General features: G+C 38.6%; 1 protein-coding gene across 3 annotated transcripts in view; it reads left to right on the top strand.

The window, feature by feature from the left end:
- itpr2 (inositol 1,4,5-trisphosphate receptor, type 2) overlaps positions 1-16,512 on the top strand; it is a 160,575-nt gene that overhangs the window by 110,254 nt on the left and 33,809 nt on the right. For all 3 annotated transcript variants that reach the window (XM_069192742.1, XM_069192743.1, XM_069192744.1), the window contains 7 exons: positions 1,911-2,021; positions 2,364-2,459; positions 4,424-4,543; positions 8,901-9,011; positions 13,001-13,193; positions 13,647-13,772; positions 16,289-16,464. In XM_069192742.1, coding sequence (XP_069048843.1) covers positions 1,911-2,021; positions 2,364-2,459; positions 4,424-4,543; positions 8,901-9,011; positions 13,001-13,193; positions 13,647-13,772; positions 16,289-16,464 — 933 coding nt within the window. The remainder of the gene's footprint in view (positions 1-1,910; positions 2,022-2,363; positions 2,460-4,423; positions 4,544-8,900; positions 9,012-13,000; positions 13,194-13,646; positions 13,773-16,288; positions 16,465-16,512) is intronic.

Raw genomic sequence — 16,512 nt, 5'->3', positions numbered from 1 at the left:
ACCCTGCTGGACATTTATTTACGTGGCAGCTGGTGGGATGTGTCAAGGCTGGGTGGTACATTGGTTAAGCCAAAGGGCTTGTTATCGGGAGTTGAGAAGCATCCTTGTGCTCTGTCATGTGAGTGACCTAAAACCAGGGAATCACTAGAGGTGATTCTGCAGCATCGTTCGCTTCCAAGTCTCATGGATCTCTAGGGATAGAGGCACCCAGCCAGATGACTGAGCACAAGAGCCGTGACCTTTTCCCAAAGACTCCCAAAGTGAGTTTAAAGTGCTACAGTGAAGACTCAAAAAATACTTTTTTCCTTCTCGGATGCTCATTTAGTATTCAAAAATACATTTCATAAGATACTATAGTGTCTTGTTAAATGTTGAACTTGGCGGGATTTTTTTTACCTTGATGCTTTTTGATCTTTCAACTTTGGAGGTCTGCTCTCTGTCTATCATTCATTCAGTCATGCATTCGTTTCCAGTGGCAGCTCAGTTCAGTGCAGGGTGGCAGTGAGCCAGACACTAACATGGTAGACAGTGGGATCGATGAAGGAGGCACCCTGGAGGGAACACCAGCCCACAGGGTACTCCCACATAAACCCAGACAGCATGTCTGGCAGGAAACCAGAGCAGCTGGAGAAAAGTCATGTGACCATTGCAAAGAACATATCAATTCGCAGAAGGTTCTCCAATCCAGAATTGAACCCTTTAGCCCAGAACTGCAATAAGATGCAGTAACAGTGGCACTGTGGCTAAGGATCTGCGCCTGTGGCCGGACGGTTGCTGGTTCAAATCCCGTGGCCGGCATGGGAATCCTACTCTGTGCAAGGCCCTTAACCCCAACTGCTCCAGGGGTGCTGTATAAATGGCTGACCCTGCGCTCTGACCCCAAGCTTCTCTCCCTGTCTGTGTGTCTCATGGAGAGCAAGATGGGGTATCCGAAAAGACAAATTGCTAATACAAGAAATAGTATATAGCTAATAAAGTGATCTTTATATTATATCATATCACATTTGTTAACTTTACATTACAGTTTAACATTAAAGGAATGTATCATGCCATTGGAAGACACTGTAAATTAGTGGTCACAAACATTTACTTTACCAGTATAGGAAGCATAAATTCATGTTAATTTTAAATTCAGAAACTGGATTTATAGTGTTCCTTCCAGAACAGACTCTGGGTTCCTATCCACAACAGGCAGTTTTTTATGGATGGAAAATGGAAGTTTGTTAAAATCTGTTTTTTACAGTATTAATCCTTATTCCTTTTAATAACTGCTTATATGAATTTTAAGATTTGAAAAGTACTGTTGGCATATTTTCCCTTTTAAAAAATTACTTGTTTTTAAATTCAAATTATCTACAATTACTTCTGGTGAATCGACTGCAGGAGCTCAATTTTGATATTTTTGATGTTCTGATTTTGGAAATGTAAATACAAAGTTAAAGGCTTTTTTATATACAGTAGTTGTATTTATAGGCAGTTTTAATGTTGGTGAGGAAAGTTATTTTAATGTGATTATAAGTGCAGTCTACCTTTCACACACACACTAGAGAATGAGTGAGAAGGCAAATGTGGACATTTTTCTTGTGTTAGTTTGGTAGATTATTACTTTGGAATTTGTGATATGAAGGTTGGTTGGTATATATGAGAGAAAAAGTAGATTTACATGAAACTGTTTTTATTCAGGAAATGAGTCTTTCTGTCTGTCCCTCAATCTTACTGATAAGCATGATTTTTATAGTCTTTGAAATATTCAAGGAAATCGAAAAACCCAGAAAAAAGTATTTTCACTTTTGACACTTTGGCTCTTGCAATCTTTTGTCTGGGTTTGAGTTCATTTCAGTCTACGTTACACCTTGACAAATGAAATTCCACTCGGCGGTAATCTGCATATTCTTTTTTTTTTTCTTTAGACCTGTATTGCAAAACATGAATCCAATGGAATTGACATTATAATAGCCCTCATTGTGAATCAAATCAATCCGCTCGAGACAAATCGTATGGACCTGGTCCTGGAGCTGAAGGTACTCTGTCAATCCCTTGTATTAACACACCTACCGCATATTAAAACACCAGTGGAGTGTTTTGTGTTTTGAAAAACTACATTAAACCTTCCTGCTGTAAAACTACATTGAACTTTATTGCTCTAAGTAATTACAGTGGAATTCTTGTGGTTTTTATTGAAAACACTTCAGAATAGCTCTGAGTAAATTTTTGTCAGCATACTGAAGATTTCAGGGATTTTGCATCTGGAAACAAGTTTCTGGAGGCAGAAAGACATTTTTTTCTGTGTGTTTCAGCATTCAGCCTTTATGAAAGCCCTGTAGTGGTGATGAATTTATGTGCTGTTTGCTCTTTCTCTTCAGAACAATGCCTCAAAACTTTTGCTTGCAATAATGGAAAGCAGACATGACAGTGAAAATGCAGAAAAGATCCTGTTCAAAATGAGACCAAATGAGCTGGTAAGAGAAAACACAGTTCACCAAGAGTCATTAGGTTTCAACATTCCTGGAGGTGTGTATTTGTGACCATGTGTGTGTTTTGTTAAAAGGGGGAACTTCACTATGTGAAAATGCAAGCCTTGGTCTACTCAGAATATAATTGTAACAAGTAACAAATGTAAGTCTTAATTTTGTAGGGTTCAGTTCTTCAGGGGTTGTACACATTGACAGGATAATTGGTAAAGTAGCATCCATCCATGAAACTGAATGTTAAGTGACAAACATTCTATAGAAACTAGTAATAATAAATAATCATATTACGTTAGTTAAGGTTATGGCAATAATAATCAGAACAAAACTAGAGGATCATGTGTGTGGGAATAGAATTTTAGGAAATACATTATAATATACTTGGGCTGATTTAAGTATAGTAACTGCTTGGATTTGGATTAAGAATTGTTTAATTAATGGACAAAAAGCAGAAAGTACAGATATGTAGTGTGATGTTACTGTGGTGTACCACGGCAATCTATATTAGGATTTGCTTTTACTATTTTATATCATTGATCTACAGTTGATTCTGGTATAGTACATAAACTGATCACATTTGCACACAACACTAAATAAGAAGGAGTATCTAACACTTTAAAAGATGCAAAGAAAATTCCAAGGGATTCAGACAAAATTCAAGACTACGCAAATATCAGTGACAATCAGTAACCAGAGGACACGACTGGAAACGGAAGAAGACCAGGACGCAGTTCTCCAAGAAACAGGAGGCATTTATTTACACAAAGGGCTGTCAGAGTGTGTAACAAGCTACCCAGTTGCTAATGTCGCTACTATGTCTTCTTTTACGAACATATGGATCAGATCCTCAAAACAATTAGATAGTAGCAACCAAATGAGTTACACAGGCCACTGTTGGCTTGAAAAACTTCAGACTACAGTATCTACAGCACAGTAATTCCAGGAAGAAATCACTCATCCATGCTCAGAAGGACAGTAGCTCCTCCGTCTGCAAGAAATGTATCTGCACGCTCAAATGCCATTGAGGGGTAATGCTGAAAAGTGAAGGAGGAGATTTTTATCTTCTGCAGAGCACAGAACATCTGAGCAGGTGACGAAAGTGATGTGTGAAAGTTTTATGAATGCTGTTTTGCCCTTGACAGAACCGATGGAAGAGAATATGTGAAGACATTGAGACTTTTGCCACCTGTTACACTGTTTAAGTCAACCGAAGTGGTGGTAGAAGTTTGATATTATAGAGAGGAATGTCCTGTAATGTAGGAATGTCTTTAGCGCAGACTGAGAGCAACCATCTTTCTCGACGCAGCATTGATGTTCCCTGTCCTTGAGTCAACGTCTCTTCCATTCCCATGAGCCAGACTGGAACTGTTGATTTTCCAGCAGGACAATGCAAGACCACACAGTGCTGGCATTACAGTGACACAACTTCAGTGACATGGACAGCAAACAATGACAAGGTCTTGCTGTGGCCAGTTTTTTCTTCTTCTCTGTGACTGAAATATCTGTGGGACCAGTTCACCACCAATGAACAACCACAATGAACAACCACAAATGGCCAGCCTTTGCCAACTGCCTGCAGCTCTACAGGAAGAGTGGTGGACCATTGCAGAGCCAGATGCTTATCAGATCTATGCGCCAGTGCTGCCAGGATCGTCATGTAACCTTTCAAAGGGTTTTTGATTTTGGCAATTTTTTGGTTTTATGCTGAAAATTATCATGATATTTGCCTTCACGTATTCTGTGATTTTAATGTCCGGGGTTATGTTTATTCCAAGACTCATTCCATTAGACCTGAGTAGTATGTTTCTTTTGTAAGTTTGTTTGGCTGAGTAGCCACAATCAAGCCATGCACGTACTTTACTGATGTAGTGCTTTGTTGTCATCATTCTTACTATCGTGAGGTCAGTGTATTAACCGTGTTCACGGCTATTTTTCCACCTTGTTTGTGTGTTTAGGTGGATGTGATGAAAGTGGCATATAGCCAAGATCTGGACACTGAGGGTGATAAGGAAGATGGAGGAGATAAAATCCACCCAAAAGATGTTGGTCATAATATATACATCCTGGCCCATCAGGTAATCTCATGTTAAACTTTGTGTTAAACTTGACCTGCTCACCTGTTCTGATCGGATAATCCATAATATGACCATTTTTCTTCCATTCTGTCCACCCCTGTTCCTCATTTTAAAAGTCAAAGCTGCTGATTTGAACTTTAGTAACTCAATAGGAAAGTGACACTTGGGTAGCTAAAAGCCAGACTACATACTGTATAATAATAAACACCGGTATGTGAGAAGCATTAATTTGATTACTGTTACGCAACAGGATACACTTGAAGTTCAGTTGTTCTTTTGTTTTTTTTGAGGATTATTAAGCCTGGACCCCAGAAAGAATCACCTATTATTTATTATCCACCCAGTATGCAGTTGTCAGTTGTGTCTTTACATCATGGCTCATACATGGGTCTCAGTCACATATAACTAGATCCAGAAATATTTATTAATTGTTTTGTTTTTTCTGCTGGATGGCTGAGTTTGGATTTGTCTTTTTGTCCTGTTTGATCTGAAATATGAACCTTCACCAGACGCGTTGCTCGCAGCTGCATTCGATAAGATGCGTTTATTAACATTTACAAAGGATTGTTCTACAAAAGCAAAAACTACTTTATTGTGGTTGTTCCACTACAAGCGGTTTCTATGCCAGACTTTGTAAAGAGAAAATTCTGTCAAAACGTAAGCGCAAGTTCTTATTTGAAAAAAAGTCTTGCATGAACTAGAAATTAAAAGTTAATCTTTGAAGATGACTATTTTTGTCTATATAATAGCACTTTTAAGCCTTCGGTCATTTTTATTGCAGATATAGATGTATTTAATTTTTAGCATTAATTAGAAAATGTATTTCAGAGCATGTACATAGTGTTAAAGTGAAATGTAACCTTTATTCTACAGAGATGCCAGGTCTTGCAAGTTTCAGGTTCTTCTTTTTTTAATTTAAACCCTGGTGTCAGACAGTTATTTTAATCTGCTCAGACATGAAAGTTTTTATAAGCGGCCACTGCCGGGCTGCTGTGGTTTTGTTTAAGTTTTTTTTTGTTGCCAGTTCTGTTTCTCCCCCTTTTTGTGGTTTGGTTTACCAGCAGAGCTCGACATTCTCGTAAGCATCTGCTCTGTCGTGCATAGAAAGAAGTGTTTGTGGTGAGAAAGGTCAAATACAGAACAACAACTAAAAAAAGGGCTTTTTCAATGCTTGGGCCATGTGAAGGAACAGCCCCCTTTTGTGTTACGATACATTGTTGATTGTGTGTTTGTTTGGCCAAAGTCATTGTGCATCAAGAACGTTTAGATCTTCACAATGGGTCAACCGTGATCACATGGTTTTACAAATAGCCGAATGAGATCCGTAAATCGGCTAGCTACTGTACTATAGACCAGACCAAGTTAGATGGATTGAACAGTCTCCTCTCATTTGTAACTTTTCTTGGGTTCTTATGTTCTAATGCAGCCATAGCTGGGGTTGGGTTGATAGATTTCTCCTGAAATGCGCTATCCAAGTAGTCAATGATCCATCCATATTCCATGTGGGAAATCAAGAAAAAAGCCAGGCATGATAATAACCCACTATCACTGAAGATAGTGATTTTGCTGAGCAGACAGATTTTCTGCTGTTGGATACAGGTTGGATTTTCTGAGTTGGCTAATAGGTTTTATCTCGTTCTGTGCTAAAGTAAAACGGAAAAGAAATGGTACACCATATGCATTTTCAAATAATGCAATTTTGTTTAGAAGGGCAGACGTTAGTAGAAGTAGGTTTAGATAAATTTAACATTGTCCAGGGAGTCTTTCACTCTTCCCAAACTGAGCAAAGCTGGTTTACTTTAACTAGCTGCAGACAGGTGCTCTGGTTATTAATAGGCTTACAGGAAATGCATTTGGAGACATCAAAAACTTCAATTTGCTTTCAGTTTCTGTAAGCAGTTCTCTTAAATGTGTTTCATGGATTGAACCAATGACAGAAGTTACACCTCACACTATTATGGTTTAGAAACCCATCTGTCTGTTGTAGAAAGAGATGACAGGATCTGGAGCACCACAGCAGGAGTCAGTGAAGTGTGAAGCCATGTTTTTAATTTGGACACAGTTCCTGAGGGAATGTCGGGGGGTAGCACTGGAGAGTTAGGAAGCATGAGACTTTCTGATTCTCAGAGGGTGTTCTTAAAATGATTCAGCCATGTAGATGCTAAACAAGATCATGTTGGTATTATCGGCTTACACACCCACAAGATGTTTATCTTATGACATAGGTCTTTGCACACTCTTTGTGGTGATCACTTTGCACATACGTTATGGTCTGAATTTACTTACATCTGTTGTGAAGCAGAATGTTTTCTCTCTTGTTCTGATCTCAAACCCGTGCCTAGTTTCCTAATGGTCTGTGTGGCTGAGACATAAGTAGTGCTACTGGACCTCTTCAGAACATCAGTGCTGAAATAATTTAGATAAGTACATTGAGTAATATTCAATGACTTCTTTGTTGGGTTTGTGTATATATGTACCTCATTCAGAATTACAAGTAAAAGGTTTATTCCATGCTGAAAAGAGAAGAAAGGAAACACAATGTTTCAGCTGTGGAGCCTTCGACACCCGGGGAAGGCTTAGACATTGTGTTTCCTGTCTTCTTTTTCAGCATGGAATAAACCTTTTACTTGTTCCTTCGCGGCCTGCGCATGCTGACGCAGCCACCTACTTGAACTCATTCAGAATAAGACTTACAGACACAATATTACATTAAATTGTGTTTTTTCAAATAACTCATTTCAATAGGGTAATGATCTTCCATGACTATGTCCTTCTAGCTCTTGATTATTATTAAAATCGTTATAGGTCTAACATGAGTTTTACCAACAGCCATTTTGTCTCAGCAGTTGGCGCAGGATAGCTGTCGAATGAGACAAAGGACAATAGTAACTTGCAAATTTCTGCCTATTTGTCTATTAAAACAAATTAAAGAAGAAATATAAAGGACTAACTGCACTTTAGATAACCACATTATTTAACTGGAAGACACGATCCTAACCACATTTTAGCTTCAGATTCGCAGCTGTTGCCTGTTCTCATTCTTGCCCTGAAAAACTGCTGAGGTTTCAGGGAAAGAAACAATGATGTCGGTTTTGTCCAACTGGCCACAGGGAGAAGAGCCGATTCTCTCCTTCTCTGGAGACTTTGAAAATCTTGGGATTTAAAAGAAGATTACCTTAACCCCTGCTTGTAAAACAAATAAAACAACCTCATCTTATGCATCTCTGATGGTGGTGAATTTTTTCAGAACTGACATAAGCATGAAGATGCACACAGCCCGGATGTGTTTCTAAACTGTGCTGGCAATGTCAAGATTAATAGAGATTTGTTCATCAGAGATCAAACGCAAATATCTGAAGATGAAGATTACAGAGAAGAGGTTGTTTTTTGTGCAGCTCTGAGACAGTAGGTCAGGAGTAACTGTGCTTTTAGTCCTGTCAGCAAGTGGCAAAATGCATCGGCTCACCTAATGACTATTGCACATTTCTGCACCACTTAATAGGCTTCGGATTATTACCTGGCTGCCTTACAAACTCCCTGCCGTATTTCCCTTAACCCCTCAGGGTTCCAGTCCCTTGTAGGCACCCGTACTGGCAGATGGAGTTCTAATGCCAAGTGATGTCTTGTGACAGTACCTTATCCTAAAGTTCCCTGGTCAGATGGACATGAAGTCATCATCTGTGACTGGGTTTTGGGGTTGACTAAATGCTCTAGTTTTCTTCAAAATATGGCACAGGCACATGTCAGGAGAGTGGCAGTTGGTTGTGACAAATTGTCGCAGTACAATTATATCCTCTCTTAATATTTTAGTTCCATTTATTTTCATCTTTTATCTTGTTTGATTTTAATATTACACTACTAGAAACATTTCAGACTTCTCTCTGACAGAGGTGCCACTATAGAACTTACTATTTTGTTAAAAACATTACAATCATTTATGCTCATAACCATTTTGTTTATGAAAGATTATTCCGTGGCATTATACAAAGCTGAAGAGCAAAGTGTCTTTAAATTCTGATTTTCCTTTTGTACACAAAGACCCTTGAAGCCTGAAATAGGGACAGTGTGTCATTCTTGCTGAGAGGTTTCTGCCATGCTAAGACTAATGGTGGGGAACAAAATATTTCCCTAAAAAGATCGGCCTGGGATCTGTTTGTTGCATCGCCATCAATCAGTCGATGAGTAGTTTTATTTGGTGTGACTCCCTTTGCAACACTTCTCCACTAAGTACTTTACAGACTCCTATAGCTGTTAGCAGTGTAATAAGGTTGCCCATGTGGGCAGAGAGAAGCCGGCTACAGGTTTGTGATGTCTTCGTGATCGCAATCACTAACCTTTGAAATACACTTTTTTACAGCTGGCTCGTCACAATAAAATACTACAGCAGAGTCTGAAACCGGGATTGGATCCAGATAACATTGGAGACGAACCCTTGAAATACTACGCAAAGCACACTGCACAGATTGAGGTAGGCAGTTCTCCCCTCCAGCCTCGTCAGTACAGCCCTACCCTCAGCCTCCTCCCCTGCCCGTTGTATGTCTAGTTCTAGGAATCAATAACTTTCTTCTACGTACTATTAGGTAGTGAGCATAAGTGCAGCAGCAAGTGACAGTATAACAGCAGATTTGTTTGGTTAAAAAGGTAAAATGTCTCTGAACTATCTCAACACTGTTTTAATGCTCTACGTGTGATTTTGTTGTGTAATGGAATTGAGTGTGTGGTGTTTTTGTCTCTTTGAAATATAGACAATTCAGCACACGAATAGTATGCAACATCTTCAGAAAGGCACAACCTTTCTATAAAAGCACAACCATAGAAGAGCATATTCATCGTCTAGGGATTTCTTTATTTATTATGGCTAAATTTTGGCTGATTTAGGGTGTAAATAATTCAATTTATAAAATTATAATCCTTTTACTGTACATAGACTACTAATAATTATTAGGGGACTAACATTAATTAATATTGGGATTTAGGGTCCCAAAGCTCTTTACTCTTTACAGGATGATGACTCACTTTATCCCACGTGTCAGTGATATTTATCTGAAATGTCTTGACAAATCCAAATGTCACAATATTCAGTGTCGTAGCACCTTCTAGAGATCATTCCTTCCATGCGTGTAACCTGTTCTTCCGACTCACTGTCATGAGCTGTCAGCGGGAACTTTGCCTTTAACTTTTAGTTCACTTACGTTACAGGACCTTAAGCAGATTTGTGTTTCTCCAAGCAGTTTTGATCTGGTCAGAGGGCACCAGAATGCCAGGGGTAAAATTAGGTTGTCAATAGTCCCGTTTCGCTTAGTCACAAGTCTCTACATCAGACATCTAAGAGTTATTGGACACCTGCTGTAGAGGAAGTGTGACGGTAGACACATCATCTCTCCATGTACGGAGGTTGTAGATACAGACTTATTTAGAAACACATATTCTACTTTTTTTCCCTCAATATATTTTGACATGCAGAATGTACTGTGATTCACTATTCCTGTTCAGCAACAGCAGCCACCTTGCAAATTAAATGAAGCTCCCTGTGCTGCTGATAACTACAGTGCTATACATTATGAAAAACGTCACTTAAGTATTCATCTTAACTAAATAAAACGTTAGTTTCAGTCTGTTTTCGCACATTTGTCTAGAATTGTTTTCATGCTACAAAAAACAAAAATCAGTCCAGAAAAGAGCAACCAGATACTGTGCATTTTAGTGCCTGGCATTGAGGAGAACTTAAATGCTCAGACTGCACAAGGAACTTTCACTTTTTTGGGTGAAAAGTTAAATGTCAGCAAAAGTTCAAATTGAAGAAAAATCAAGAACTACACTTTACGTATGGCATATTTATTATATATATATTTGCTAGGACAAACATAAATTAGTCCAGGTGCACTGAATTCGCTATAATTCACATGGTCGGTTTAATGACCTGTTTGCTTTAATAGTGGTTAATATGGTTTCAGATTAAATGCACCTCAAAATCTCTATAGAAGACTCTTACACTTTAAAGGTTCACTTTGAGTATTCAAGTTTTGGATTTAAAATATTCACTTTAAAAATGTGTGTACATCATTTGTAATTCAGCAAAATCTGATGTTATTGGAAGGGGGTGAATGAAACTGAAAGGACAACATTTCTACTAATGGAGGCAGTCATATTAAAACGGCGTTGTTGATCTATTTCATTGATCATGTAGAAAATGTTACAGACGAGAGCAGGTCTTTCAGTCCTGATGACGACGAGGGTTATTCTCTTTAGTACCTATTGAATTAGTTTAACCCCTGGAAATCTTTTAACATGAAATGATGGGAAATGGTTTGGCTTAATATGAGTTAATGTGGCCTGGACATCCAGAATAACAAAGCAGATTTGACATCACGCTCATATGGAGGGCTTTTGTGTGAGAAGAATTGAGATACCGATATTTGGCTTTAACCCGTTTGGCTGAGAGGCTGTTGTGTATTGTGTATGAAGGATCAAACATTTATTTCCTCTTATTACCCTAGTTTGCTTTTACTGTGTAAATAATTTACTAACTATCCTGCTGGAATAATGGCAAATTACTAACTGGAACCTAAGCGTGAGCTGGCTGCGCGCCCGGAACGTGAGGGCGAAGCCAGCCTCGGGCAGCCTGACCAGAACTGAGAGTGACCGATATCTGCTTGAGCAATGATTAACAAAATATACAAGTACAGAATATCTGCTTAAACAATGATTAAAGGAACCCCAAAATGTTCTTCCAATTCTTGCAGTTTATCAGGCTAGCAGCCTTGGCTTTACACCATACAGTGTATGGCATGGAATTGTACTGGAACTGTTCTGGGTGGGTTTTCCGTTTGTGATTTTGTATAAAAAGCATCCTTTTGTATCAATGAGTTGAGTCAGTGCTTCATCGGCTTTGACTCCCGTGTGTATAGGCACCTACCTAGTATGTGGGAAGAATGCCTACCCCTGGCTTCCTGCAGAGTGGTCAGGGACCTGCTATCTAAGATACGTTGTACCACACACTCGGATAATGGCACATAGTCCATTCTCCCCAGATCACTCCAAAATACACCCCCGAGCAATTACTGAAGTAGAACGATTCTTTGCTATAGCTTTCCCTTGGTATGGGACTGGGAAACTTGCTAGAGAATCCATTAATATGGCTGCGTCTTTAGAAAAGCTCGCTAATGAAACGTCCGAAGGGTTAAGGACCATCAATGACGAGTTGGTGATCATGAGGACCTTCGCAATGCAAAATCGATTGGCTTTAGACTACTTATTGCCTCTCAATGGGGGACGTGTGCAGTAATTGGAGCTGAGTGTTGTACTCACGTTCCTGACAACTCGGAATAAGTCATGGATATTTAGCACGGCACAACTATGGTGAAGGACAGAAGTATCACAATTATAATCTTGATGACTGGGGCGTCAGCTCACGGTTAAAGTCAGTGTTTGGCTCATGGGGTGGTACCCTGGCTCCATATTTATTGGTGCGATTGGTAATATTTGTTATTTTTGTCCTAGTCATATCACATATTAAAACTTTGTGCACCAAGGTTACCACATCTATGATGATAGTCCATTCTGAAGACAATAAAACCATCAGAACGCACGTTAAATTTGTTTGTGTAGAACGTGATTGGAAAATGTGTCAATGTGTTCTAAGGGGGAACTGAGGGATCAACCATTTATTTCCCTTATTACAATTGTTTAGTTTTACTGTGTAAATAATTTACTAAGCTAGAATAATGGAAACCTTTGGTTTTACACCATATAAGGCATGGAATTGTACTGAAACTGTTCTGGGTGGGTTTTCTGTTTGTGATTTTGCATAAAAAGCATCCTTTTGTATCAATGAGTTGAGTCAGTGCTTCATCGGCTTTGACTCCCTCATGCATATGTAATAAAGGTAATGTCTGCTTCATACACACCCGGATTGTGTCCCTTTTGCTGGACACAACATGTATTACACCTTGATTTTCATTTACCAGAAATGGAGCACAAATAGAATTGAATATTTTTAATTGTAGAACAAAGAAGTATTCTTGAGACTTAAAATTTGGGTTTTTAAACAAGCTAAACTAAGATTTGCCATGTGGAGGGATCACAATGCTTTATAGTTAAAATGCGAACTTGGAATTCGTTTATTTTCTTAACCTGCTGATGTAATAGGCGATGGTGATTTTCTCATGACTTAAAATAATTATATTGTATGAATGTTCTGTTTGTAAGCAGGACGCATCCTTTTCATTGTCCATACCTCTCCTCCTGATTCCTAGTTTCACCTCTTTCTTTATCAAGTCTGACTGGCAATTCCATTCATCTGCACATTTAAACTTAACCTTTCATGGTTAAATTTGGCAATCCATAGCTTTCCTGGCTGTACATTTACGCAAGTGTTTTTTTTTCTTTTCTTGCCTTTTCTTTTCTGGAATTTCAGTTTACTCATTTGTTGCGTTTGGTACTTTTGTTTCCTTTCAGATTATTCGACATGACCGAACGATGGAGCAGATAGTGTTTCCTGTGCCAAATATTTGTGAATATCTGACAGAGGAATCCAAAATCCGTGTCTTCAACACTACAGAGAGGGATGATCAAGGCAGCAAGGTCAATGACTTCTTCCAACAGACAGAAGATCTCTACAATGAAATGAAATGGCAGAAAAAAATCAGAAGTATGACTTTTTAGAAATATTTCCATATATATGTGAAATCAATACCTTATTCTTGCTGAAGTTTAAAAGAACAATGTGCTTGTGAATATATGTTTCAGTATGAATACTGTAAGTTTCAGTATGTACTTACCATAAAAAGAAGGTACAAAGAAGGTTTTTGCTTCCTTCAAAATCAGTTCATGAATACTCAGTGTTGATCATGGAGATGGCTTGGGCAAAAAAAATAAGATGAGAGGGTGAAATAACAGCATATGTAAGCAGTGAATATGATTTAAAAGACTTTTTCCCTAATATCTAGATGATTTCTTAACCCAAACACCAGTCATTGTTCTCATGTACTAGAGATGTTTCTTAACATCTTTCTTTTTTTAACCTTAAGTGTTTAAGTAAAATGGAGCTCAATAACTTTGAGTACAGTACATCACTGGTATTTCTTCTTTTTATTTCTTTCAGATAATCCTGCTCTGTTTTGGTTTTCTCGGCACATTTCACTGTGGGGTAGTATTTCGTTCAACTTGGCTGTGCTCGTAAACTTGGCTGTTGCCCTGTTTTATCCTTTTGGGGATGATGAAGACGAAGGTGTGTTCTTTTCTTTGCTCCAGTTCTGAGAAATCAAGATCTACGTGCTCATATGTTCACTGCTACAGTCTGCACTATTGAGATTTACTTCTCGACTTTGAGGATAGTTTTGTTTTAAACAAAACAATCACCCCATATAACTTTTTTCTAAAATGGAGAAGGGTAAAGTTGTTTCAGTGAAGTCACTGGCTTTGAATAACACAATAATGAACAATAGTGGGTTAGCATTGCAGCCCCGCAGTGATGGGACCCTAGGTTCAATTCATGTCCTGAGGTGCTGTCTGCATGGAGTTTGGACATTCTCCCTGTATTCGCTTGGGTTTCCTCCAGGTACTCCAGTTTCCTCCCACTTTTCAAAAGACATACTTGTAGGTTAGCAGACTTCTGGGAAAACAGGTCCTGGTGTGAGTGTGTGCATCTTGCGATGGTCTGGCTTCCGGTCCAATGCTTACCAGAGTAGGCTCTGGCTCCCCTGTAACCCTGAATTGGATGAAGTGGTTGGAAAATGGATGGACGTATGAACCATAATAAAAATTGATTTCATGTGTCTTACTGTTTTATTAGACATTGCACTCAAGTATCCTGTAGATGTATATAGCATGTCCTGTGTTGTCATCAAGCAGATGTCCTTGTGCTTTCTCAAGGCTAGCCAAATATACTAGATCTTTAATACACTCCTGCGGTACAATTTCTACTGACCAGCCCCCAGTGAATTTTTATGGCAGTTCTTTTGTTCCGGTTGTCTTTTTGTACCAATGTGTTGTATTTAATAGATCGGTTTAATTGAGCCAAACTGAAGATAAGGCTTACTAGTCAGTGAATATGGAGCAGGAGAGGCATTCAAAAAAACAAAAAAACTGCATTAGCAGCAAACACCTTTGTAGGCCACAGCCAAAATCCGTTTTGGCAATGCTTTAACGTGCACTAGAAAACAACAGCAAAAGGGTATTCGGTTTTATTTCATTTCCCATAAGAAAATATGAAATGCTCCCTTGTACCTCTTGGTTTATCATTCATTGATTGATTGACTGACTGACTGATTGATAGATTCATTATTGATTATAAGGTATATCTTTTTTGCATTGCTTCTAGTGAATAGTTAACTTAAATTAGCTAGAAAATAAATGACGTACTCATACAGTTGCGTCTTTTACAGCTTTGAAGGCCCTCTGGGTTAGGGATTTTAGAAGCGGAAGTATGAGGCATACGAGATCATGCTCTGGGTTAGAGGCCATCCTTCCAGCTCGCAGGTGCCCTTTCTCGTCCTGAAGTCTGACACGCGCTGTGACCACAGGCACACCTGCTCACTAGTTTCACTTTGGAACAGGGCCAAGCAGACCTCAGAATATGAGTTTTCTGTAGCTTAGAAGTTGTTCTTCTGAGGTCGTCAACTAGTGTCTTTGACTCTTCATGTAGAATTATGATCAAGTTTGGTTTATTCAGGAATGCTGGTAACGGTAACCATTTTCAGTATTAAAGATATTGCTTTATGTTTCTAATCAGGTGTCTTTTTGAAATCCCCCGTTTCCACCCTTAAACTTGAGAGTTTTGTTTTGTTCTTTGGAATTCAGAGGCACTTTTGGTAGGATTTTTGAAATTTGATAAAGTACAATGCAGACTTTTAATACTTAGACACAATAGCTGATTTCTAAGAAAAGGTGTGACTGCATTTTGCAGTGAGTATCAGGTGGCCTTTCATTAGGAGTCTCAGTTAGGAGTTAGAAGTCTGTTTTGCAATGTTTATAATCTCTGGTATTGTATACATTTGTGTTTAGGAAAACACAAATGTATACAATAGCTTTTCTGAAGCTTTTCTGAAATCATAATTGAAAAAGTTCAAATTCTAGAGCATAAAGAAAGGACTTTGAATTTGATCACTTTGAATTTGATCTTGTTAAACATTTTTAAAAACAGAGTTTGGCATAATTGCTTTTTATATCGCCCTTTAGCCTACAGCAAAATCCATTTTGGCAGAACCTACCTTTAAATATATTTATACGTTTAGTAGCTGAACATATAGTATTTACTATCTACAGAAGCTGATGTTATTGCAGCGAGTTGCTATAAATATCCCTTCGGAAACAGTGAGCTCCCTTTCCAGCCTTGCTGCGACTAGACAGGTTGTTGTGTCTCGGATTTTTGAATTTTTCAGACTTCTTCCTTTTTTTGCACTTGTTTGCAGAATCCAAACAAGAACTGGGTTATTAGATCAAATCCCTTTTTTCCTGTGTCACTTTCAATGTTGACTTGCATTTTGGTGCTGTGAACCACCTGTTAAAGAGACATACCCTACGCTGGTCCCATCGCGTCAGTCCTTTTTGCTAGAAATTATTCCTGGTTTCCAAATAACATTTATTGAAAAATATCCTTAGATACTCACAGGTGTGTGAAAGTGTATGAGTGTAATATGAGTTCTTGGTGTCTTTTTATTTTTCAGTTCACATTCAGTAAAGAAGGGAGTGAGCAAGTGTTTACTGTTCTGGGACCTGAATTTTGCTTTTGTTTTTCTCTCACAGGCATACTCCCCAATTTTGTGTCCATTCTCTTATGGGTGGCAGTGGCGGTGTGCACAGCTATGCTCATTATTTTACCGAAACCTGCAGGGATTAGGCCCTTCCTGGTGTCGGTTATACTCAGGTCAATATACACATTGGGACTGGGCCCTACCCTGTTACTGCTTGGCGCAGCTAATGTAAGTTATCAGGCATGAGGTACAGTATGAGTTGCTTCCGATGTTTTC

Source organism: Lepisosteus oculatus, chromosome 7 (genome assembly GCF_040954835.1).
Source record: "Lepisosteus oculatus isolate fLepOcu1 chromosome 7, fLepOcu1.hap2, whole genome shotgun sequence".
NCBI classification, from domain to species: domain Eukaryota; kingdom Metazoa; phylum Chordata; class Actinopteri; order Semionotiformes; family Lepisosteidae; genus Lepisosteus; species Lepisosteus oculatus.
The sequence above is the reverse complement of the archived record's forward strand: the minus strand, read 5'-3'. Positions and strand labels throughout refer to the sequence as shown.